Source organism: Astatotilapia calliptera, chromosome 14, assembly GCF_900246225.1.
Source record: "Astatotilapia calliptera chromosome 14, fAstCal1.2, whole genome shotgun sequence".
NCBI classification, from domain to species: Eukaryota; Metazoa; Chordata; class Actinopteri; order Cichliformes; family Cichlidae; genus Astatotilapia; species Astatotilapia calliptera.
The window spans coordinates 15,381,387-15,405,647 of record NC_039315.1 but is presented as its reverse complement, the minus strand read 5'-3'; the positions used below and the strand labels follow the sequence as shown (position 1 = coordinate 15,405,647).

Here is a 24,261-nt window from a genome sequence, read left to right as displayed (position 1 = left end):
GACACTTTGGGCTTAAATTGTAACAAATTAATGTGTAAAATTATGAGAAAAGTTCTGATATCTCGTTTCCAGAGTATTTTGTAATTTAAAAATTACGTCTTTGTAAATGTGTATCCATCCATTCATTCATCAACATTTCTTTAATACATATAGTAAAAAAAGCTGATCTATTACTCAGTTACTTTGGCATAGTATAATTGGCCTCGAGGAGGTCTTCAATAGTAGAAAAAGCTGTAAAAGTTATGAAAATTACGTTAAAAGTGAAAAATGTTTGCCCTCCTTCACAATTTTTAAAGCCCTCCAGTGGCTGGATTTGGACTCTTTATCGGACCTAAGTTTTACTATTCAATATACATTATTATTTAGTGTTTATTTTTAAATAGGGTATTTGTCAGTGACATATTTTAACATAATCGTCTTAGGGCCTTTTTATATGTTTATTTCAATTTATTTAATTTCGTTTGCGACAATAAAATTTGTTTTTATTCATTTATTTTAACAACTAAAAACACGTCTTTTTAGAATTGCATTTTGTTAACCTTTGTCTGTTTTTGTTTTATACCTTGTGAAGCACTTTGTGATTTTTTTTTTTATCTAGAAATGTGCTATATAAATAAAATTATACTTACTCACTTACTATTTTTTTATCAGTTGGCGCTAACACTGTGTGCAGTTCGTACCTCTGACGGTGCATATATATAAATATAAATTAGATATAATGATTAAGTAACTTGTAGTGAGCCCTCCACCAATGAGCGTGTCGGGGAATTCCCCACCCTTCCGCTACGCCAGATCGAGGCTGCCCTCCACCACCGGCATTCCCAGTATGCACCGCGGACTGAGCTGCGAAAAATAGTCCGCTAACGAAAGGCTGAGAAAAGGGAACCAGAAAAGGGGTAGCTCACAGCTAAATCCACGAGTTCATCTGTATTTAACGTAACCAGAAGCGATAACATGGCTGACAACGAGAAACTGGACAACCAGCGGCTGAAGAATTTCAAGAATAAAGGCCGTGATTTGGAGGTAAAAGTTGTGCCGATTGGTGTCGAGGATCTCTCTTTTCCACAGCGTCCGCCGCTCTGTTTGCCTCCAGCTTCGCTGCTCCGCTTCCCTGTGACGTCGTTTCTAATTTCTAACGATGGGAACTTTGTACCCAGAGCCCCGGCCAGGGTCTTTACATAAAGCTTATTTTAAATATTTGGCCGGGGCCGGACGACTCCCTGTCGGGTCTCACTGGTTTCGTTAACCCATGGGCCGCTTTGGCTATAAAACGCGTCAGAAACGCTAGCCTGAGTTCATCTGCTAGCCCGCTGCTAGCCAGGCCCACGGGGTACATGCTAGTTCAACTGAAGACTATCACCCCACAGATAGATTTAGCTCGGCGTGTTAGTCACCGTCTCGTCGAAAAGTTCACACACATGGCTTTCGAGCTGTTCTTTAGAACTATATAATTTATTGCTAAGACAACATGGCGGCATTTTATCGTTATTTTGATACTGCAGTTAGCTAGCCTATGCTAGCTTGGTGATTGGGGTTTGATGGTGGTACTGCTGGCTGCAGTTCCACCCATCCCCCGTCTTTATAATCAAAAACAATGGCGGAAACCAGTTAGCTTCTTTACTGGCCGGTCGCCTGAGTGTTTTAATCAAAGCTTGGAGTTGATTTTCTGTTTGTTTGCATTCTTGTATTTCGTTAATGCTAACGTTACACGTTCCGTGAAAACAGCGCGCATAGCTAAGATAACATGATTACATGAGCTGCAGATCAAAGCTACACGTTAGCTAACGTCGGATCGATAAGTTACCAGGGGAGTTGGAGTCGGGTCAGAGTGTCAGTAATGTTACCCGGCTGATATTGTTTTCAGGCGGGCTTAGTTAAGATGTATAATCAGGATATACTCATACATCCTGTTTGACAAGTCTGTGGCGCGGTAGGCCTCCGGACACGAGCTTCTCGCTTCACAACCTGCTGAAAACTTCAGTTACAAAAGCACGGTGCAGGTTTGTTATTGAAGAACACACGATTTCGCGAGCAGCAACCACAACTTATTTTCTCTTCCGCGTAGGACGGCTACTGTCGTTAGATTCAACAATCCTACTTTAAAATGTCTCTTTATGAAGATTTTATTTTAAATAAAACCCGTCCAGCTCTTAGTCATTACTTTACTATGAAGAAATATTTAAACTGCTCTCCCAAGTCTTGGCCATCAGAGGACCGAAAATAAACATTATAACCAATGTACTATTCAACAAAACGTTCCTCTTTTAGCTTTTCTCCATAAACAGTGAGTAAGACTACCGTGCATTTCTTACAAATTATGCAGTCCATGAATATTAATACAGTAGTGCAGGTTTGATCATAAAGCAGTACAACACAGCATCACAAATATTAATTACCTTTTGCAGAACTGCAGTGTTTTCATATGATGATAAAATGTTGGTTAAGTGTACCTCATCGTGTTTGTTCCTTAAAGGGAAGATCATTAATAAAATATTGTCTTTGTCAAAGAATAGAAGAATTATCTGTGTTGTTAGGGTCTTAAAGCTAAGTAATATTAGGTCAGTCACTCATTTGTAGTTTGTATGATTTGAATTGATAGAAGACAGTATAGGCTTATTAAAGCTCTCCTTCTGTATAATCTTCCCGTGCCATCTTTCCTCACAGACTATGAGAAGACAGAGGACTGAAGTAGTGGTGGAACTCAGAAAGGTAATCACATTTGTATTTTTTAAATATATTTTCCACCAATTTCAAACACTAACTTTAAGGTACATTATGTTATGGTCTGCTCTTTTATCTGCAAATCTGTGTGACATAGCATGTATGCTAAATTTCTAATTTATTTATGATGAAATTCTGTTTGAGCTTATATGAAGTATTATTTCTACAGAACAAAAGAGATGAGCATCTTCTGAAGAGGAGAAATGTTCCCCATGAGGACATCTGTGAGGACTCTGATGTTGATGGAGATTTCAGATCGGTATGTTTGTTTGTTTTTTGTTTTGTTTTGTTTTTTAGTTTCCCACTCAAGTCTCCTGTCATTGGGAAGTCAGGTAAACATCTTTTTTAGTTTTTGTGCGTTTTTTTTGTTTGTTTGTTTGTTTGTTTTTTAAAAGGTGGGGTGTTGTCCAAGCAGTGGGAATGACAGTCTGGGAGGAAGGTTGTCATGACTGTTTGTTCAAGGGGTTTTTGCACATGCAGGTCATCACAGTGATGAAACACTCCAGAGGTTTAGAACCTGCTGACATCTTGTTCATGTGATGCTGCCTCATTGGCTCTCCGTGCTTTACGTCACCTCGGTGTGGCATTAGTGTGAAAAAACATGCAGTTTGTCTAGCTGTCTGCTTGTTGATGGGTTCTTCCCGAAGGAAGATACTCAGTCGGTAGAATGTGTTCAACATACCTTATTTTCAGATATTTAGTTTGCTTTTTACTAAACAGTAATGCCACATTTTTATTTTATTTTTATTATGTTAACTGTGCAGTGAACACCTATTCTGTTTCCTAAAATGTATTCTAGGTAAGAAAAGGCAACATAAAAATATATGTAGTACTGTTTCAGCTGCCCCAAATCATTTTTCCCCAAGTGTCTCAGACCTGACATTATATGCTTTTTAATCTTCAGGTTAGGGGTTGGGGTCAATTTAAACAATGTGTAAATGCATGCACAGTCAAGTTAATCAGTGAAGTAAAATATCATGGTATTGGAGCCTATTAAATGACCTACATCCTTTTACTCTGTAATCAGAATCAGAATACTTTATTCATCCCGAGGGAAATTAGGGGTTACAGCAGGCAGCACGCTAATGGCGCATGCGCACTCACAAAGGAACCTTCTGACCAACTTTACACAAACATCACATTGGGCAGACATGTCAGAAGGTAGGCTGATAGGAAAAAAACAACGAAAATACACTACATGAGGTAAGAGGAGGAGAAAAAAAACTCCACTGACCCATTTCAAGTGGTACAGTGTTTTTGTTGGGTGATACACTAGCTGTTTGTATTTAGCTATAATGTTTTTAAGTTCAAAATACTCATCACTTTCTGGAGTGATGACAAGGAGGCAGAGAGGGCCTATCTGGACATTTCATGGTTGATTTAAAGAAATGTCATCAGCCCACTTCAGTCTCTATGGCTGTGTTTTAATAATGTTACTTCCACACAACAAAGGAGCTCTGAGACAAAGGTGACCAACAAAGCCACCTTCCTTAAATGTAAAGGGTCAGCTGATAACAAGAATATTGCTCTCGCTTAAATTTTTGCTGCTCTCATCAGTGGGCCTTGGGTCTTTTCTCTCATTGGACAGCCCTGAAATCTGATTAAACACAGAAGACATCGGGCATTTCAAGGTGGACTTTATTTTCAACAACATATTTTTCTTAACATATGTCACAAGGTGCTTTTCTGGATGTGCAAGAAGTTGGATCATCAGTTTTAAACCTTACATCAGGGGTCCCCAACCCCAGTCCACGAGGGCCAGTGTCCCTGCAGGTTTAAGATCTCACCCTGGGTCAACACACCTGAATCACATGATTAGTTCATTGCCAGGCCTCTGGAGAACTTCAAGACATGTTGAGAAGGTAATTTATCCATTTAAGTCAGCTGTGATGGATCGAGGACACATCTAAAACCTGCAGGGACACCAGCCCATGTGGACTGAGATTGGGGACTCCGCCTTACACCCTGAGAAGCTTGAAACTACCGGTATCTGCAATTGTCTCAGTAACCATCTTGTTGTATAGGCAGTGTTGGCTCACGCTTCATGTTTTGTGCTAACGGTGTCACACAAAATGGATCCATCATGTCTGGATTTGGTGGCATCGCTGGATTAAAATGGCCACTCAGCAGTTCAAAATTGCAATCACTCTGACGACCTCATAGTGTTGAGAAAGCTAACTCGGAGTGAGCTGCTTAGCAGTAGATCAACAGTGACATGCTGCTCTGACTCACTGCAAAACATTACACTGGCCTTTGTGAAAGTCTGCTTTAACTACTCATCACACCAGTGATAGTGGTTTTAAGGTTTATTTAATTGTTTCCTTAAGGATGCTTTTTGTTAGCTTCTGCAGAATAAGTAGTTTGGACCTTACGACTGAATCCTCTTTCCCTCAGCTGTTCCTTTCATTATTCTTGTCTCAAGTATTTTTAATATCTCTAGGTTGGAGTTGCCTCTTTAATCATCTGCCCAGACATCGAATGTAAATACAACATCATAAATCTGCTTCACTCAGAGATGCTAGGATTTTTTTTTTCTGGTTTCCACTCGTGCTGCATAAATTAATCAGAGGTATCTTCCAATAAGTTCAGCCACTCAGGGCCTACGTTTGACTCTGAACTTCATGTAGGGTGAGGGTGCCAATTGGCATTTTGTCATGGTGAATGACGGCCTGCACGTCCAGCTTGCTGACTGTTACACCGTAACACCAGACTGGTTCAAGCGAGACTCCTGACGGCATTTCTCAATCCTCCAGCCTCCTCTCGCTGTGTCAGCTGGTGCTTTAGACTCTTTCCTGTCTAACAGTTTTCACATATAAAAACAAGAAGCTAACAGATGTCTGCTCGCTGTCCTTCTGATAACTCACTACATGCCTTTAATAGTGCTGTTTGTTTTTTTACACATTGGGTTTAAAATGTTTTCTTTTTCTGTTACACAACCTGTATGTTTTTGTACTTTTGGGTTTATGTGTTTAACAGAGTCCTAATCTTTCTGAAATCTTCTTCTTCAGCAAAACACCTCTCTTGAAGCAATAGTACAAGTAAGTGCTATATTTCCTTTCCTGTTATTTGAATGATTAATTACAAATAACAAATGTCCTTTAAAGTCTGCTTAATGTCTTATAATATACTCCCTCTAACTAAAAATATTTTGGAAAACACACATTGTTGCTATAAAATAAATATGTTGATTGTTGTATTGTGCGTGATTCATTTGTATTTTCTTTTTTTAGAATGCTACCAGTGATAACCAGGGCGTCCAGCTGAGCGCTGTTCAGGCCGCCAGGTAAAAACACACACACACACTTGGCCTGCCTCAGGACGGACCCTGATAACTATTCTTTCTTTTACATCATGTTGCAAATAGAAACCACTGCACATCAACATCTAGGGGGAAAAATGCTGTCCCCTACTACTGTTTGTGGAGTTTTCACAATAAGTGAACTTCACCGACTGACAGAGCTCTGTCTTGGCGGTCTTTCTGGTTGAAATTGCTGGTTCTTTGCAAAATACAACTTCAGTGTTTTGTTTTCTGGGGCGAAGTGTTTGTTTTTTGGTGATCGTGGCTCAAGAGTTGTGAGTTTGCCTTGTAATCGGAAGGTTGCCGGTTCGAGCCCTGGCTTGGACAGTCTCGGTCGTTGTGTCCTTGGGCAAGACACTTCACCCGTTGGTCAGAGGGCCCGGTGGCGCCAGTGTTCGGCAGCCTCGCCTCTGTCAGTGCGCCCCAGAGTGGCTGTGGCTACAATGTAGCTTGCCATCACCAGTGTGTGAATGGGTGGATGACTGGTTTAGGGCTGCCACGATTTGTCGACTAGTCACGATTACGTCGACTATCAAAATCGTCGACGACTGATTTAATAGTCGACGCGTCGTTTGAAACTTTGTACGATCACAAAAGACGCAGGAATAAGTGGCAGGATTTAAGAGTGTAATAACGGACTGAAACAGAAGATGGCAGCATTGCATGTACAAGGATGTCAGCTACCGTTAAACCCCGAAGAAGAAGAAGAAGAAGCAGCTGTGTCCCAGAATTCATAGCGCGGCCCAGCGCAGTTTCCAACAATGGCGGCAGCTAGTTAGTTTTAATATTACTCTTATTATTCTTTCTGGGTCACAAAATAAACGTTTAACATATTTTCAGGCGAGAATGTAGCTGTGTAAACCTCAAATATCTGCTCAGTTTATCAGGACACCACATATTTTCAAAAGCGCTCCGACGTTTTCAGAGACGTCTGTTACCCACTAGCTCGTTAGCGAGCCGGGGGCTAGGCTCACTAACGCCGTGAGAACACCGGACTCCCCGCAAATCGTTTTCAAACCCACCGCCGTCTTTCGCTACTCAGGTTAAATATATATGAGTCACTTAGATAACTTAAAATGTTATTGTTTGGCTTTTTTTTTTTTTTTAGTATTTTATTTGTTCCTGAGTAAATCAGTTTGTCTGAGATTAAAGTTATAGTTTTTACACAGCTGAATAAACGTCAAGCAGACAGCTGATTATCAGAAGTGTGAGATGCTCCAGAATATACTCCAGTGTCCTGTTATATTTTAGATAGCAAGGAGTTTATTAAACTTCACCGAAACAATCTGCAAATTTCATTAAAATTTAATAAACTATCATCTTGTCTTTATTTTTAGTTAGCACCTTAAACACTTAAAGCTGTAAGCTAATGATAGTTATATAAGAGCAGATGCTGCTGGTGCAATAAGCTGTAGTTTTACGTCCAATGGATGATGATCTGATTAGTCGACTAATCGCAAAAATAATCGGTGACTAGTCGACTATCAAAATAATCGTTTGTGGCAGCCCTAGACTGGTTGTGTAAAGCGCTTTGGGGTCCTTAGGGACTAGAAAAGCGCTATACAAATACAGGCCATTTGCCATTTTTAGTTTGTTTTTGTTTGTTTTTTTTTCTTCCAGCTTTGCTTGACAGATGCGATTCAAGAATAAGCCAGCTCTGTCTAATTAATGGACATTGTAAATGGCTCTGCAGCCCAGTCATGCAGCATAAGGTAGCTGAAACAAATTCACGTGCTGGGAATCTTTTTATTTTTTGTTTGCTCGATGTTAGACGTGCCGGGAAATGCATCGATTTTGTTTTCAGTTTTGTTTTTGACTTTCAACTAATATGAAAACAAGATAAGATATCGAGATAAAATTGTTACGGTGCCACATTCTGTTTCACAATACCGCTTTTCGGTTTCGCCACAAATCTACAGCACCACGTGCTGTTACAGACGTCAGAGCTGTGAAGCGTTTAATTCAGCTTGCATTAACAGTGTTCTTAAAATATTAAAGAAATTAAAACGGCACCCCCCCCCCCCCCCCTTTGTCTTTAAAACAACAACAACCCAGATGCATGATAAGAGTACACGTGTTAGCTTTCAAAATAACGTTGATTATTTTAGGTGATAATCGGGGTGACGTCTCCTTGGAGTCACTGATATTGTGATTGACTTGCATTCTCAAGATACTTGAAATTCTTGAGCTGTTTCTCTCTGTGCTCAGTCGCTTCAGCTTGGTGTTTGTGTGTGGGGTTTTTTTTGTGTGTGTGGTTGTGTGAGAGAGAGAGTAATTGTCTTTTGTTTTCTCTTTGTTTTTGTAGAAAATTGTTGTCCAGTGACCGTAATCCTCCCATAGATGACCTGATTAAGTCTGGGATCCTTCCTATCCTGGTGCATTGCCTGGACAGAGATGACAAGTAAGCCAGCTGTAGCTCTTGTTTGCCTGCATGTAGCGTTGAGTTTGTGTTTTAGCGCACCCTACATCCAAACAACGTCACAGATGTGCAAATACATTTTAGTTTTCACTTTCCAGGAATGGTGGAACATAATCGGCTCATTAGTATTCTTTCTGTTCATTAGTACTCTTACTGTTAAACACACTGACACAATTATGCTCACTCCTATAATTGCCTCTTCTGCACCTTTCCACAGCCCCTCTCTCCAGTTTGAGGCCGCCTGGGCTCTAACCAACATAGCCTCTGGGACCTCAGAGCAGACTCAAGCTGTGGTCCAGTCTAGTAAGTTTCACTTCTCTTTCTTAGCTTTATCTTGCTTTACTCTGTAATGTGTCTTTCTTAATCTAAATTTAGCCTGGGAGATAATAAGGTGGTAAAATTAACTTTTGAGAAATCAAGATTTTTATTGCAGTTAAAGACTTTTGACGAGGTGACTTGTGCAAATTTCTGTAATATAAAATACTAGTATAAGTACTAGCGACCTCAGTAATTTGGAAAACACAGACTGTAATGGGTAATTCCGCATTTGTAAAGATTTACTTTGTGATATTGGTTTAATTCTACTTGTAAAAGTGGAATTGTGCTGTTTTCCTTAGGCCTGAGATCGGTTGGAGGTGCCCTAACAACCATTAGTCGCTAGGAAAAATGTGTAGCCCCTGACTGGTTTCATGGCCTGTGTGACCCGGGCCTTATCAAAGCCGCCTTCTTAACCACGTTCTTTGTTTCTTGGTGTCATGACCTGTTTGTGGTTGATCACATTAAACGGCAGTGCTTATCATTACAGTACATACAGTCCCAATCATTGATGCATTATGCAGTCTTAACAGCAACATTTAGTCATCTTAATCAGGTTTAAAAGTGCTTTCTTAGTTAAGATCTTACAAATTTCTTTGTTTAGTCAGTGATTTGTTTATTTTTTTATAATCTGTTTTCCTTTGTTTAGACGCTGTGCCGCTCTTCTTGAGGCTGCTTCACTCTCCTCACCAGAATGTGTGTGAACAGGCCGTCTGGGCTCTGGGAAACATCATAGGTGAGCTGCAATGAACAGAATGAACGGGACTGCGTTAGAAATTAATCCTCATTCGGTCCTAAAATCTGTGTGTTCTTTCCAGGTGATGGCCCTCAGTGCAGAGATTATGTGATCAGCTTGGGTGTGGTGAAGCCCTTGCTCTCCTTCATCAGTCCCTCCATCCCCATAACCTTCCTCCGCAATGTCACTTGGGTCATGGTCAACCTTTGCCGTCACAAGGATCCTCCACCACCCATGGAGACAATCCAGGAGGTATGTGGAGAGAGTGCATGTGCTTAGGGGTGTAGGAATGCACTGTCATCATTTGGTTTGCGTTTTTATTCCCTCATTTATACCAAGAGCAAAAAACATTTGAGGGTCTTTGAATTTTAACATTGAGACGGTGCAAAATAAACTTGAACCATCGACCGCTTCATTTATGGACGTCTTAACTTATTTGTGTTTCTATTTGCTGGCTGTACCTTTATGTAGAAAAGCAACCTCACCTATGTCCTTGATGTTACCACAGTTAATGCTTTGCTTGTGGGTTTAAAAACACCTTCAATAGTTTGAAGTCTTGTTGAAGAAAAACATGATGACCATTTAGTAAGTTATGGGTCATAAACTGGAGACAAAAAGGGGGCGATAAATAGCAGGCAGCTCGAGACTTCAATAACATACAGGTGATGTCACAGTGGTTATGTCCATCCTTTATATACAGTTTGCAGTATGTGCAGTTACAAGTCCTGAAAAATGGGTTGAAAATATTAAGGTGTAAGGGAAGCCAGCATTTATATAGACCAGGTTGGGGGAACTCCAGGCCTCAAGGGCCGGTGTCCTGCAGGTTTTAGATATCACGCTGGGTCAACACACCTGAACCAAATGATTAGTTCATTACCAGGCCTCTGGGGAACCTCAAGACATGTTTAGGGGGTAATTTAGCCATTACAATCAGCTGTGTTGGATCAAGGACACATCTAAAACTTGCAGCCCTGGAGTTCCCCACCCCAGGTATAGACATTTGAACTGTCTGATCCATCTAAATGTATCAGGGAGTATCAAGTTGGACGTTGGGACAGTATGTCAGCAATGGATTGTGGCAGATAAACTGATTTAAGTCCGCATCTGTGAGACTTCATGTCCTGTTCAAGTGTTAGATGCAAGGCACACAGTGCAGAATTCAGTGAACCTGTGGTTAGGTGAGGCCAGTCAAAGGACAGCAGCTTTGTTTTAGTTATGTGTTTTAATCAGGTGATTCAGAGAAGAGTTGTCAGAAATTATAGTGGTTAATTACGTCAACGCTGCAGCTATGATCAAACTTGAATCATGCCAGGAACTTTACTTGTGTTTTCACTCTCATTTTATCCACCTCGTAACAGTTTATTTTCTTTCTCAGATATTGCCAGCTCTCTGCGTTCTGATCCACCACACTGACGTCAGTGTAAGTACCCAGAACTGTCCTACGTAACCACGATGCACACTGGCTTCCCAGTTCCAGCTAAATTATCCCTGTCGAATCAAGTTTACACAGAAAGCAAAATGTATTCATTTGAATCTTTTCTTTCTTTGCTACCTCCAGATCTTGGTAGACACAGTGTGGGCTCTGTCCTACCTGACAGATGCTGGGAACGAGCAGATCCAAATGGTTATTGACTCCGGCATTGTCCCACATCTGGTACCTCTGCTCAGTCACCAGGAGGTTAAAGTTCAGGTATGGGAAAAGGGCATGGGGGCGTTTTTATGTCTAATTAAACCTAAATTGGGTATTGTTTTTAAAAACCCCATTGATGCAGAAGAATTAACCAACATCATGTGAAGATTAGCGCTGCATTCAACCAAAAAATATCTTGGTTGACTGAAATTTTACCCACTCTTCAAGTTATTAAACAGTTGCACAGAGAAGTAAACTTTCACATCACGTTTACATTAAATAAATCCGACTCAGTTGTCTGTGTTCCCTCTAAAGCTCCTTTCGAGTGCTCCCTTATTCACTCAAGTTTTACATCGGATGCTTTTCCTGACACAACCACTCTAAGTGTTGTTATAACTTATGAACAAAGATTAAAAAACAAGATTTGTGATACATTAAATCACTCTTACCAAGTTATCTAAAATGATGACAGATTGGGATCCAACCAGTACTCATCCATCTGAAAATAGACCTGCATTAACTGGTAATCCTAGAAGAACAGACTTTGGACTTCATGTCCAGAACAAACTGTTAGACTATTGCTGTTGTGATTTCTCGTTTACATGAGAGAGGAGGCTTTAAGTCCTGCTTGGTCTGTGTGTCGCTGAGACATTGAAACAGTGATGCTGACCAAACGCACTAAAAGATGTCAGTTCTGAGCATTAAATAAGAAGTTAGCAGAAACTAACCCACATAGGTTAGCATGCTGCATTAAAGCTATGTGCTTTGTTGCTTGTCAACAACCCAAAACATCTTTGACATGTTATCAGTTACTCTGAAACAGCATAAACAGCCTGCACTTTTAAAAGTATTTGGCAGTATCTAGGTTCGGGTTGGTTTCAAAACGCATAGCTTGTTATTAGAGATGGCACGATGCCACTGTTTTATGTCCGATACCGATATCATAAATTTGGATATCTGCCGATACCGATATGAATCCGATATAGTGTTTTTTTTAAATCAATAAAACTGTTTTTTTTTTTTTTATATCCTGCTGCTTTTTGTATAAGTTCATACTAAAGTAAAAAAACAAACACTAAAGCTATTCTGTTATACCTGTATGTAAAAAAATACACTGCACCCAAAATATTTCATAGTTCAGCAACACTGATCAATCTAATAAACTTAAACCTGCACCATCCTCCCTATTCTGGTATTTTAAAGAGTACTTAGCAGAAATATTAAGCAACCTAACTAATAGCAAGAAAGAAAAAAAAAATAGGGAACCACCCCCCACTCTCCACCTCATGATGCTTAATCGACGTAATAAGCTTTAATTTGATGCAGTGTGGAAAAAAAAATGCACAGAAATCAATTCTTTTTCAAGAGTAATTTAATAGATTCAACATCTTTCTTCAACAGAACTGCAGACTGCACAGATGGTACCTCCCCAAAGGAAAAAGTACTATAGCTTACTAGGGTATATTAGACTTAATAGTTATTATATACAGTAATGGACTTCTATACATTTTACATCACATTAAAACTTTGGGTGTAAGATTCAGATAATTATTTATTAAAAGCAAGACATTTTAAATGAGAATAAGAAAGAAAAGTATGTCTTTGTGCCCCCTTTTCCCTGTTCATGCCCTATCGGCCCCCCTGGCTAAACTTTGCTAGATCCGCCCCTGCACAGTTACCAGCGTCAGCTACGTAGAAAAGGATCCTGGTGTAGAAAGTAATATTAAATAAATTCTAACAACAGCTTATCAAGCTTAAATGTGCTGCTGTTGTTCAGCCGCTGGTTTCCTCTTTCTGGTGCAAAGTGGGCCAAAAACAAACAAGAGAGACGGACTCGCGACAGAAAAGCCGATCAGCTGATCATTGATCAGTTTCATGATTGAAGTAGCAGCAGGAGAGGGAGGGAGAGAGAGGCAGTCGCTCCATATATCGCTTGTTAAGCTTAACGCGGGAATGCTTTACAAACATTCAGAGATGAACTTGCACACCTGCTTTACTTCTCTCTGGGATAACTTCCTTGGAGATGAAATGCCGGATTGCTAGCGAGGCTACAAATACACACAGCCCTCTATCACGTGAGCACACTGCTCCGACGTGCTACGGTTATGAGCTGAGTTACACCATGTCGCAAGTTTTTTGAGGTGCTTTTTTTGATATTTAATGGATCGGATTACATTTTTTATTTCCCTCCGATATCCGATCCAGTAATTTACGTCAGTATCGGACCGATACGTAATATTGGATCGGTCCATCTCTACTTTTTATAGACCACCAATGGCAGCTTGGGTTGCGTGGGATTATATTGACCAACCAAGCAATATGGACGATCCAGCCAGAGTACCTAAAATGTAAAAATCATAAAATACTACTTCTGTTATCTCAACACTGGAAACATTAATAATTGTACTAAGTGAAGCAAAAATGTGGTGATAATTCTTCTTTTTAACTGCTCTTACTGTTTAACTCCAGTGAGATTTGTCTTAGTTTCTTTGTGCTACAAGCATATTGAGTATTACGAAAGAAATCTTCTTTGTATGTGTCATCATCAAACACGCTTCCTCTCCACATGCAGACCGCTGCCCTGAGGGCTGTTGGGAACATTGTGACCGGCACAGATGAACAGACCCAGGTGGTGCTCAACTGTGACGCCCTCAGCCATTTCCCTGCGCTCCTCACCCACCCAAAGGAGAAAATCAACAAGGTAACGTTCTCCGACTGTTTGTAAGAAACACACAAACTTTGTCAGTCATCTGGAAGTGATGAAAACAGAGACGTTGTGCAAGTGAGTACTGCGTGAAAGGAAATAGATGGGGCAGATAGCTGAGAGCAGGAATTTAAAAGGTGCAGAACCACAAAGACGAAGAACCGAAGAGGACGCCAACAACTTTATACCTTCAATTAGTAGCATAGATTAGGGGTTTGATAAGGGGTAGTAGTGTGTGTGTGTGTGCGCGTGTGTGATACATGGGTTGGTGGAGAAAGGGTGCTGAAGACCAAGCGTCTCTGCTGATATCGGAGTGCATCTGAGACCAGTTACGTAAAAAAAGAGGCCTCCTTTTTGTGACTGGTCGATGATTAGAGCCTCAAAGTCACCCTCTCCCCGCCCACTGCACTGTCTCAGCCGGGGGTCAAAACTCTGTTTCGACCCCTGGGTTCTGATCCAGCTCTCACTTGCTTTGTGATCAAACATACACTGAATCTCTGTGACACAGCACATCATTCTCATGAGAGAAAATCATCACTAACTCTTGTGTTTATGCTTTTGTCCTGTAGGAGGCAGTGTGGTTCCTGTCCAACATCACAGCAGGTAACCAGCAACAGGTGCAGGCCGTCATTGACGCCAAGCTGGTTCCCATGATCATTCACCTGCTCGATAAGGTTTGTATCCATCTTAAATTGATCCTGTTTAATTACTTTCAGAGAGCTTCTGGGTGATGGATGGGTTGCTTACATTGAATGTATGTTTTAGGGTGACTTTGGCACTCAGAAAGAAGCAGCCTGGGCCATCAGTAACCTGACAATAAGCGGGAGGAAAGATCAGGTAAGCCTCTCCCAAACACATGAAAAGTGTACAAGAAATGGGAAGTCAGTGGTATGGAAGTTCTGTAAACATAGAACTGAAATGACTTCATAATATTTGCTGCTTTAAGCTTAATCATTTTCATTGATGTGTAAAATGCTCATCCTTTTTTAACGCGGTGAGTTATTGATAGTGCATCTCTGTGTCGTCTTCAGGTGGCACACCTGATCGAGAAGCAGGTGATCCCTCCATTCTGCAACCTGCTCACAGTGAAGGACGCTCAGGTTGTGCAGGTTGTTCTCGATGGCCTCAGCAATATCCTAAAAATGGCTGACGATGAGGCAGAAACTATTGCTAACCTCATTGAGGAATGCGGAGGTCAGTGTCACCTTTACCATCACAATTGTTGGTCTTAACTTGTTAACATCAGGTGTTAATGTGTAATTGTTTTTTTGTTTCACAGGTCTGGAAAAGGTGGAGCAACTGCAGAATCATGAAAATGAAGATATCTACAAATTGGCATACGAAATTATTGATCAGTTCTTCTCATCTGATGATGTAAGTTACTTAGGATATCTGCAGTTTTTGTTTTTTTTTTGTTTAGGCTTTCAAGTGATTTAAAAAAAAGTCTTCACACTGATCAAATGAAGATGAACAGGTTAGCTCTGAGTTGTCACAAATGGGGCTCCAGTTTCGCCCTTTCCACTGTACTTTGAGCCACAAATCATAGTGTAAGTCTGAAAATGGATCCTGCCCAGTGTGGCTGTCCAAACTGCTAATTTGATTCGGGTCAGCGGTCTGAATCACTGTCAGCTTTAGGTCGTTACCATGGTGCTGTCATACCACAAAGCAAGGTGGTTAATCCAAGGAGAAGTGCCAAAGTGATTGTTTGTATTGACAGTTCTTCTATTTAGGATGTAGATAAACTTTAATATCCCTGAGGAGCAAGTTGGCAAGACAGCCCACTTCCAGAAACCCAGAATCACATACCAGAATTCACAAAGTTAACTTCAATAGGTAGAGCTACGTAGACCCACTTTCTTTAGAAAGCTGCTGATGGTCCCTGGCTCAGGAACAGCGGCTGGCTATCGTCTTGACCCTAACGCCTCGTCTGCTGACTGTCCGCGCAGTGTTAATGCTCCTTTTACTCGTCTGTCTTTCAGATCGATGAAGACACCAACCTGGTCCCGGAGGCCATCCAGGGCGGAACTTACGGCTTCAACTCAGCCAACGTGCCAGCCGAGGGATTCCAGTTCTAGACGGCATCTGGGGTATTCTGGAGTTTTGTTCACGATGCAGCACTCTGTTCAACATATAAAAAATTAGGAGAGAAAGGGCGAGAGAGAGCGAGTGTGAGAAATTTGATCCATTGTGCTTGGCTCGTGGGATCCATGGCTGCATCTTATCTGAAAGAAAAATATGTGGATTTCATTTGGCATTCCAGGGGAACCAGCCCAAATGAAGTTTGAGATGGCGAGTGGGTGCGAGTGAGAATGAGTGGCTACATGTTGCAAAAAAAAGCAAAACATCTACATCGAATGTGTTGAGAGACATGCCGACATAACTTGTGTTATTGGAGCTGTCGTCCTCGGAAAACTACTTCAAATGACAAGAAAAACGAAAATAAGAAAAACTCCATGTCTGCCCAGGGAGAACCAAGGACATTAAAAAAAAAAAGAAAATCAAGTGATCTTGAAATATTACAATACAGCAAAATGCAGAAATGATTATAACTATGATTATGAACTGAGATGAACAACGAACCATCACAATTCTGCGGTCCTCCGACTAGAGAGGGCGCCAGCCTCAATGTGCCCCTCCCCCAATCGGCCACGCTATCAGACATGTGTGTGAATGGACCCATTGTGTACGAATGTCTGGACTCAGCGCTGAGGAGCCAGGTTCATCTCCTCCAACGAGACGCCCCCCCACGCGGGGCGCAGTCCTCTCCCCCTGGTGGGCGGGGCCAGGAGTCCGGCTGCGCGTGTTCGCATGTTGCGAGAGAGTGGACGGATGAGTCGTGTGTGCTTGGCTGCGTGCGTGAACTGGGAGTGTGCGAGACTGGGTGAGAACGCATGCAGAGATGAGGAAAAATGAAAAAACAACCAACAACAACAAAAAAAGATACAAAAACATCTGAAGAGAAAAGAAAATTGCAACAATGAGGTTCGCAAAGGTTTCAGGAAGAAATTCTGCCTTTGAGAGGCTGATCTGCGAAATCCCTGAAAGAAGGAACTGTGGATATGAGAAAACCATCGTCGTCACCAGGATTTTGTTTTTGATTTATTAAGTTAGTATTAATTGACACTGGACAATGTTATTGGCAGGTGTGGAGCAGCAGTGCATTGTATTAAGATGCATTTGGTGGCTTTTGGGCTTTTTTTTTTTTTTTTTTTTTGCCTCCAGTGTATTTTCTTTTTCTTTCTTTTCCTTTTTTATGACTTTGTTTTCCAGCTTTTAGTTTCATATCGCTTCTGTAAAGGTGATTGATGACCATCGTACTCCATCCTCACACCACATCCCTAACCTACACACCAGATATGGGCTTGATGCTGTGAAATTGTTGACACCTTCACTTTATAATCAACCAAATGACCTGTTCCTCCTTGTAACTCCTTTATTTTCCCCCACCCCTTTTCCCTTCAATTAACAGCAAAATCACTGCTTTGCAGTACTGTTGCCATAGCTTTGATTGTCACCAAGGGAGAAGAGGACAATGGCCATTTCACGTAGGATTGTGAATCATAACCTTTGCATGTACTAAACTATAGCACAGTTATTTTTTTAGGGTATTTTAGTTTCCTTAGGCTGTGGATACAGTGTAATTTTCATTTTAAGTAAAACTGTGCTTAAATGTTACATGTTTCTCCTTCCCCTTTTCCCTCACTAGTGTCTGATTTGCTAAATAATCTATATGGTTTTTGCACATGTATTGCAAAGTGAGGCCTGACGTCTTTCTGAAGGTGTGCTGGCAGGTTTTTATAGGTTTTGACCTGCCAGCAAAATCTCAATATGCATCACTCACTCAACCACAATCTGTTGTCTTTCAAGAGTAATCCAAGGATACTTTTTAGTGAGAAATTGAGTTTATTTCAGGTGGTTTAACCTCCCCCACTTTTTTTTTTCCTCAAGGTCAGAGGGTGTCCCACACATCAGACTGGAGTATGTGGGTTTTCCTGAATAATATATAAACCCATGAACAAGTTTGCTGTAACTTTAGTACCTGAGTCCTTTAGCCCCATTACTCCCCTTTCCTCTTTCTGCCAGCTAGGTGTACTACCCCTTTAATTTTTTTTTTTTTTTTTGTGTTAACTTCAAACACTGTAGTAATGATTACACATTGTGCTCATAAATAAGCCTTCTGTTTGAACATAGGGGTATTTTTTTTTTTTTGCAGCATTCCTTGTTAGCAAACGTGGTTTCAAATTTAAAATTACGACTGGGAAAGAAAAAATAAATAAATGAATGAGGTGGCTTCCCCCCCAAAAGCAAACTCATTTTTCGGGGGAGATAGGCTACAGGATAGGTTGTCTTCGAGAAAATAAATAGTGAAACCCAAATCGAGAGACTGCGTGTGTGTGTGTGTGTGTGATCTGTTGTGTGTCCCTGATAATGTCTTCGCTTCTCCTAACGGTTACAATTTTTCAAATTAGGGGAAAATCGAGTCCTGATTGGCCAGAGAGGCACCTTCTGCTCGTGCGTGGTACGGAAATAGCGGCGCCTCTGGGAGCTTTCGGAAAAATGGATGACCGTGAAAAGGGGTTTTAAAAAATGCATAATTGCGAAAAAAATAGCTACCGCTTATAGTTATTATTTATTTGGGGTTTTTTTTACTCGCAGTCTTTACTATACGAGCATGCGCTCTAGAAGTCTAGCGCCTTTTCCCGTTTTCTTTCTTTCATCGCTAACAGGATTTGCGGGAGTGCACGTGAACGCAACACGCGTAGGAGCTGACAGGAAGTGAAAGCTCTGTTGTTGGACAGACGCTTTCTCCCAGCTGACGGTGAGTTTGGTCTTGTTTTGTTTCTTTTGAACAGGAGATTTCTACACGAAAAGTGGTGCTTAAGTTGTTAAAGTTGGTGGGGTTTCTTCTTTTTACGTCAAAACTAGAATCAGCAGATGAGGAAAACTGCTATTAAAGTAGTGACCGCAACTGCTGTGTGGCTAGCACAGTTAAAAAGTTGAAAACATTCGGGTAAAGAGCACATTTTAATAATGTACACTGTTTTTAACGTGTTACTACTTTTTCCACACACATTAAGAATGTAAAATATGACGCATGAGTGAAAACTGAACTGTAGCAGTCTCTGCCGCTACTTTACACCTCGGTGTAGATGGGATTTAAAGTAATGCTTTTGGATGTACACTTCCATACGTGGAGGAGACCACGTTTGGCTTGATGCCGATTCGCCGCGGGCAGCTGGACATCGGTCACCTGTTTGAATCTGGGCGCCAAATTGGCCCCAGTCAGACTCCGTGTATGGATCAGGTTATGTAGGGGACAGATGAACAGCGTGTCCTCACAACAAACTTTCTCTCTCGCTGTGTGTGTGTGTTGGACTGGGTGGGTGCTGGCAGAGGGCCTCCTATTGTCGCTGCGGTCCTGGCTGTAACAGGAGGAGAGAGCACACGAACACTACAATATAACCGATCCGGTAATAAGAGCTGAGCCCTTTTTTGGCTGTTCTCATGTTTTTCAGTGAATGATCAGCTCTTTCTCACATTGGTTAGATTTGAACGTGTTTATAGGATAAGTATACACCCAGATTACTTTATCAGGTAATCTGAGGCACTCTAACACATAATGTTCAACTTTTTTTTTTTTTTTTTTTTAAATGTCAATAAATTATTTAACACTAAGACTGTAGTTAGGACTGTTTTACTAACCTGTGTCATCTCCAGTGACACTGCAGCAGTGTGGCAAACCCTTCTCAGTGATCTGAAAATGCATTCTGAGCTAGATCTTCAGGTAAAGGTTTTGGCTGGTTGCCTTTAGACCCACCAATAAAGGAATTGTCCCTAACCAGAGTGTTTTCATAGGTATTCTTATGAAATGCTAGCAGGGGAGACTGTTAGTATCAGTGCTGAGCTATCAGGCGAGGTAATAATGCCTTTTTAATATGATAGCCTAACTAAGGATCAATATGGGCGCTAAGAGAACTGTGGGACTGTATCAGGGGGTCAGGAGTGGCATAGAAGTATGTGAGGTGTGTGGTAGGAGTGGCAGATGGCTTCAAAGTGGAGGTGGGATTATGTCCAGGATCTGCTCTGAGCCCCTTCTTGTTTGCAGTGGTGATGGTCAGGCTGACAGATCTCTGTGGATTGTGATGTTTGCAGACAACATTGTGATCTGTAGTGGGAGCATGGAGCAGGTAAGACAACCTCGGTGGAGGTGTTCTCTGGATAGAAGAAGAACGCAAGATATAACATGCATATGAATGAGAGCTAGACAGGTGTAACAGTGAAGGTGGATGAGTTTACATACCTGGAATCAACCATCTAAAGTAACAGACAGTGTACAAAAGAGGTGGAGATGAGCGTTTGGTTGATGTTACGATATCATAGCAATGAGAATGAAAGGAAAAGTTTATGAGATGGTAGTGAGACCTGCTGTGATGGTTTGGAGACAGTGGCAGTGATTAAAAAGACAGCATTTGGAGGTGGCAGAGCTGAATATCCTCAGATTTTCATTACGAGGCACAGGATTAGAGATGAGCATATTTGTCACACTTGCATTTTTCAGATCATCAAACACATTTTCACATTTTAATATTAGACAAATATAACAAAGGTAAATGCAAAATGCAGTTTTTAAATAATGATTTCATTGATTAAGAGAGGAAAGGTTATCCAAACCTGCCTGGTCCTGTGTGAAAACCGAATTGCCCCTCTTGTTAAATCATGGATTAACTGTGATTAACCACATAGTTTGGAAAGCTATATTCAGTTTCACTAAACACACTCAGGCCTGATTACAGGCAGACTTGTTGAATCAAGAAATCCCGTAAAATTGAACATGAATGACGAAGTGAAGCAGACTAAAAGATCTCAAAAAGCAACACATGCCAAGAGCTAAAGAAACACCTGGGATACAAAGTCACTGACATATATCAGTCTAGAGTCAAAGGTTACAAAGCCATTTCTAGGGCTTTGGGACTCCAGCAAACCACAACGAGAGCCATTATCCACAACCCGGAACAGCGGTGAAGCTTCCCAGGAGTGACTGGCCTACCAAAATTACTCCGAGACCTCATCAACGACTCATCCAAGAGGTCACAAAAGAACCCAGAACAACATTAACAACATCTGTTCGTGACCTCAAGCTGAAGTGCACTTGGGTTCTGCAGCAGGACAATGATCCAAATCACACCAGCAATTTCACCTCTGAATGGCTAAAGAAAGGCAAAAATAAGGACTTTGAAGTGGCCTAGTCAAAGTCCTGAGCTGATTCCGATTTTCAAACGATTCATTCTCAAAATCCCTCCAATGTTGCTGAATTACAATAATTCTGCAAAGAAAAGTGGGCAGAAATTCCTCCACACCTGACACACCAGTTCTTGCTGGTAAAGGAGGCCCAACCAGTTATTTGGTTTTTCACACCAGCCTTGTAGGTTAATAACTCGATCCTCACAATAGATTTCAGTTTAAGTCTAAATTAAGCCCCATATTCACTAACACTTCATTTATTTCTCTAAACATGTGCAACAACTGTTTTTATATCCTGCCAGATTTCCTCTCCCCAAACCCTCACCCCTCCACCTGAGCGCCAGTCTCCATCATGGACAACCTAGAGGAGGACCTGACGTGCTCAGTGTGCTACTCTCTGTTCTCCGACCCACGAGTCCTGCCCTGTTCACACACTTTCTGCAAGACCTGCCTGGACAACCTCCTCCAGGTGTCGACTAACTACTCCATCTGGCGTCCGCTCCGCCTGCCGCTAAAATGCCCCAACTGTCGCAGTGTGGTGGAGCTGCCCCCTGCGGGTGTAGATGCTCTGCCCACCAACGTGTCTCTGCGGGCTATTGTCGAGAAAGTAGGAAAGAGTGACTGAGATGAAGTGTAACATGCAGTCAGAGCTTTTCTCTCTGTTTGTCTTCATTGGTCTCACATCTGTTTTGCCTGTGTGCCGTCCTCAGTATCAGATGGACAGTGAGCCGCGACCACCTTCCTGTCCGGAGCACCACAGGCAGCCTCTGAATATGTACTGTATCCAGGACCGGCAGCTAATCTGCGGGCTGTGCCTGACGGTGGGGCAGCACCACGGCCATCCCGTAGACGACCTGCAGGCAGCTTTTATCCGAGAAAAACTGACGCCGTCACAGCTTCTGAAAAGGCTCTCTGAGGAGAGATGGGCACAGGTGGAGATGACTCTCAATTTTGCAACACTCAAAAGTTCCCCAGTTATTAAAGTTTAGATGTAAATGAATCTTCTCTCCTCTGCCAGGTGTGTGAGCTGGGGGAACAGCTGGAGCAGGAGAAGGCCTGCTGTGAGGGTGTGGTGAGGCAGGACCGACAGGAAGTCAACCAGTTTTTTCAAACACTGGAGGTGGTGCTGGCCGGGAAGAGGCAAGCCTGCCTGGACGCTCTAGATAAAGCTGGAGCTGAGGTGTCGCGCGCGTATGACCCTCTCATCCACCAAGTAAAGGAGCTACAGGTGTGTACATACACCAGAACTATAAAACCAGTCATCAGACAGAATTATTTAATCTAAAATAAATCTGGAAAGCAGAAGCAGAAAAGGTTTGTTATTTTTAGTCAGTTTTTTTCCAATCATATTATTTTCTGTTTTTGCTCCTGTGGCATGAACCTGAGCCAATAACAGTCCTGTTTCCTGCAGGAAGAACAGCTGGATCTGGTGTCCTTGGGTTCGTCAGTAGAGGATGAAGACTCGCCCCTGGTCTTCTTGGAGAAGGTGCATTTGTTCAGAGAGCGGGTGGAGGAGTTCATTAAAACCCCTCTGCCCTCTGTGATGACCCTGTCCGTCACTCCGCGGGCAGCAGAGTACCTCCAGCAGCACTGGCCTGTCGTGACCATCGGGAGCTTGGAGGAGGCACCTGTTCCTAAGGTGCGCTGCTGTGCCAGATGTGGCGGTGCTGGGAGTGAAGCTGGAGGGGGTCGCTCCAGCAGAGGGGTTCAGGACGTGTGGGGTGAGCTACAACCTACTACGTCGGTGGTGCTGCTGGGGCTGCTGCTGCTGTTGGCGGTGCTGTGGGTGAACCCGGTCGGAGGGGCGTCACTCGGCTTCTCCCTCATGTCTCGGCTCAGCCACTTGGTCCACAGCCTGAGCAGCGAACTCATCACCTGCGTGTGGGACACAGTGGGGAGGGCATATACCGCGGCGGGGGTGGCTGTAGATAGATGGAGTTCACAGCTCTCTGCGGTGGGTGTTAGGGTGTTTGAGCACCTGGCTGCCTTATTTAAAACTCTGACGTCTCGATAAGAACGGCCAAGCAGGTTCAGAAAACCTTTAAATGTGTTTAGATTTTTTTTTAAGTCTCACTTCCCTGTTAGTGTAGAGATGGAAAGAATCCACCCTAAAACAGTTTGTAAACAGCTGCTACTCGCGATTTTACGTTCCCGTTTTGTTTAACAAAACGAGAGCCACAATGGTGAATTAGATTTTGCTGACGTCTGCACAGCGAGGGTTTGGGACAGTGACCTTTTTCATGAACAGGAAAACTTGAGGTCCTTCTAAACAATAACAAAAAGTCAGCCAATAGATGCAAAGACTGAACAAAAAACATTAATAAGATTCATTAGAAATGCCTTAACCACAAGTATACCTTTAGTCACACTCAAAAGGTTACATGTATGTATGTATGTTTTCTCTAATGTGATTGTTCTGCACAAACATTTCAAAAGCTTCCTGTAACCTTCTGTAGGTGCACTTTGTGTAGCTTTATATCCTTTTTCCTCTATTATTGTGTTATTGATTTTGCTCTTCTTTGGACGCATGTTACTCTAAATAATGTTCAGAACATCAAACACTAATCCATCTTGAACCGTTCGGTCATTCTCTGTCCAGTCTTGCTATGGGACATTTCAGTAGCTTTTCTGCAGTTTCTATACATGGGACACAAGTGCAGCAGGCTACACGTAGAAGCCCTCACACGGAGCGATTTACAGTGACTGGTGCAGTATGTGAAATTTAGAGCCTGGTGAGTGGAAGCAGACACTCATTGGACCTGAGTTAAAGCCACCACAGATCATGTTGCAGTGATGCCGAGCGCCTCCCTGACTGTGCCTTTAGCCATCATGCCTTCAGCTCGCCTCGCTTAATAGCTTTACAGTAATTCCACCAGGACCAATACATCGTTCCCAGGACAGAGCTTACCTTAAAAAAAAAAAAAAGAAAAACAAAGAGCCCCTAAAATGCTGCCCTGATTTACAGTCAACTTTTAAAAGTTGTTACTTTATTTTACTGAGTATCCAGCAGATATCTGTGCAGTGATGCAGACTCTGCACAGGCATGATACAAACCAGGATTTTATATGCTGCTGAAATCAGACTGAACTAATATAGTCACACCTGTTGTAGTGTTTGTACTTTTATAAACTTCAGCTCATGTATTGAAAATAAATTTAAATACTTGTGTCGTGCTCAGTTTTTCCAAAGGTGAGAT

At 41.9% G+C, this 24,261-nt stretch overlaps 2 protein-coding genes across 3 annotated transcripts; both read left to right on the top strand.

Annotated features, from left to right (window-relative positions):
* The first annotated feature begins 743 nt into the window (after positions 1–743).
* On the top strand, positions 744–16,896 carry kpna4 (karyopherin alpha 4 (importin alpha 3)). Its single transcript, XM_026192163.1, has 17 exons — positions 744–1,023; positions 2,665–2,709; positions 2,891–2,980; positions 5,730–5,759; positions 5,952–6,004; positions 8,325–8,420; positions 8,656–8,741; positions 9,403–9,489; positions 9,572–9,741; positions 10,865–10,909; positions 11,048–11,179; positions 13,692–13,820; positions 14,393–14,497; positions 14,589–14,660; positions 14,855–15,017; positions 15,103–15,197; positions 15,803–16,896. Exons 1-17 carry the CDS (start codon positions 955–957, stop codon positions 15,896–15,898), a joined length of 1,563 nt encoding a protein of 520 aa, XP_026047948.1. The 5' UTR covers positions 744–954; the 3' UTR covers positions 15,899–16,896.
* A 1,654-nt stretch (positions 16,897–18,550) lies between these two features.
* Positions 18,551–24,231, top strand: trim59 (tripartite motif containing 59). Of its 2 annotated transcripts, XM_026192165.1 has the most exons (6): positions 18,551–18,642; positions 19,218–19,294; positions 21,368–21,672; positions 21,776–21,997; positions 22,084–22,293; positions 22,477–24,231. In XM_026192165.1, the coding sequence occupies exons 3-6, from the start codon at positions 21,418–21,420 to the stop codon at positions 23,077–23,079; spliced, it is 1,290 nt and encodes a 429-aa protein (XP_026047950.1). In that variant the 5' UTR covers positions 18,551–18,642; positions 19,218–19,294; positions 21,368–21,417; the 3' UTR covers positions 23,080–24,231. The 2 variants fall into 2 exon arrangements, with proteins under 2 accessions (XP_026047950.1, XP_026047949.1); XM_026192164.1 differs by lacking the exon at positions 19,218–19,294.
* Positions 24,232–24,261: the final 30 nt, after the last annotated feature.

What these genes read in the sequence shown, in the direction of transcription:
- kpna4 (XM_026192163.1), top strand. Translation starts at nt 955, where the DNA reads ATGGCTGACAACGAGAAACTGGACAACCAGCGGCTGAAGAATTTCAAG. An exon ending in TCAAGCTGTGGTCCAGTCTA is followed by an intron (nt 8,742 to 9,402) that starts GTAAGTTTCACT and finishes TCCTTTGTTTAG; the next exon opens with ACGCTGTGCCGCTCTTCTTG. An exon ending in TCATTCACCTGCTCGATAAG is followed by an intron (nt 14,498 to 14,588) that starts GTTTGTATCCAT and finishes TGTATGTTTTAG; the next exon opens with GGTGACTTTGGCACTCAGAA.
- trim59 (XM_026192164.1), top strand. Translation starts at nt 21,418, where the DNA reads ATGGACAACCTAGAGGAGGACCTGACGTGCTCAGTGTGCTACTCTCTG. An exon ending in CTGAGGAGAGATGGGCACAG is followed by an intron (nt 21,998 to 22,083) that starts GTGGAGATGACT and finishes CTCCTCTGCCAG; the next exon opens with GTGTGTGAGCTGGGGGAACA. An exon ending in ACCAAGTAAAGGAGCTACAG is followed by an intron (nt 22,294 to 22,476) that starts GTGTGTACATAC and finishes TGTTTCCTGCAG; the next exon opens with GAAGAACAGCTGGATCTGGT.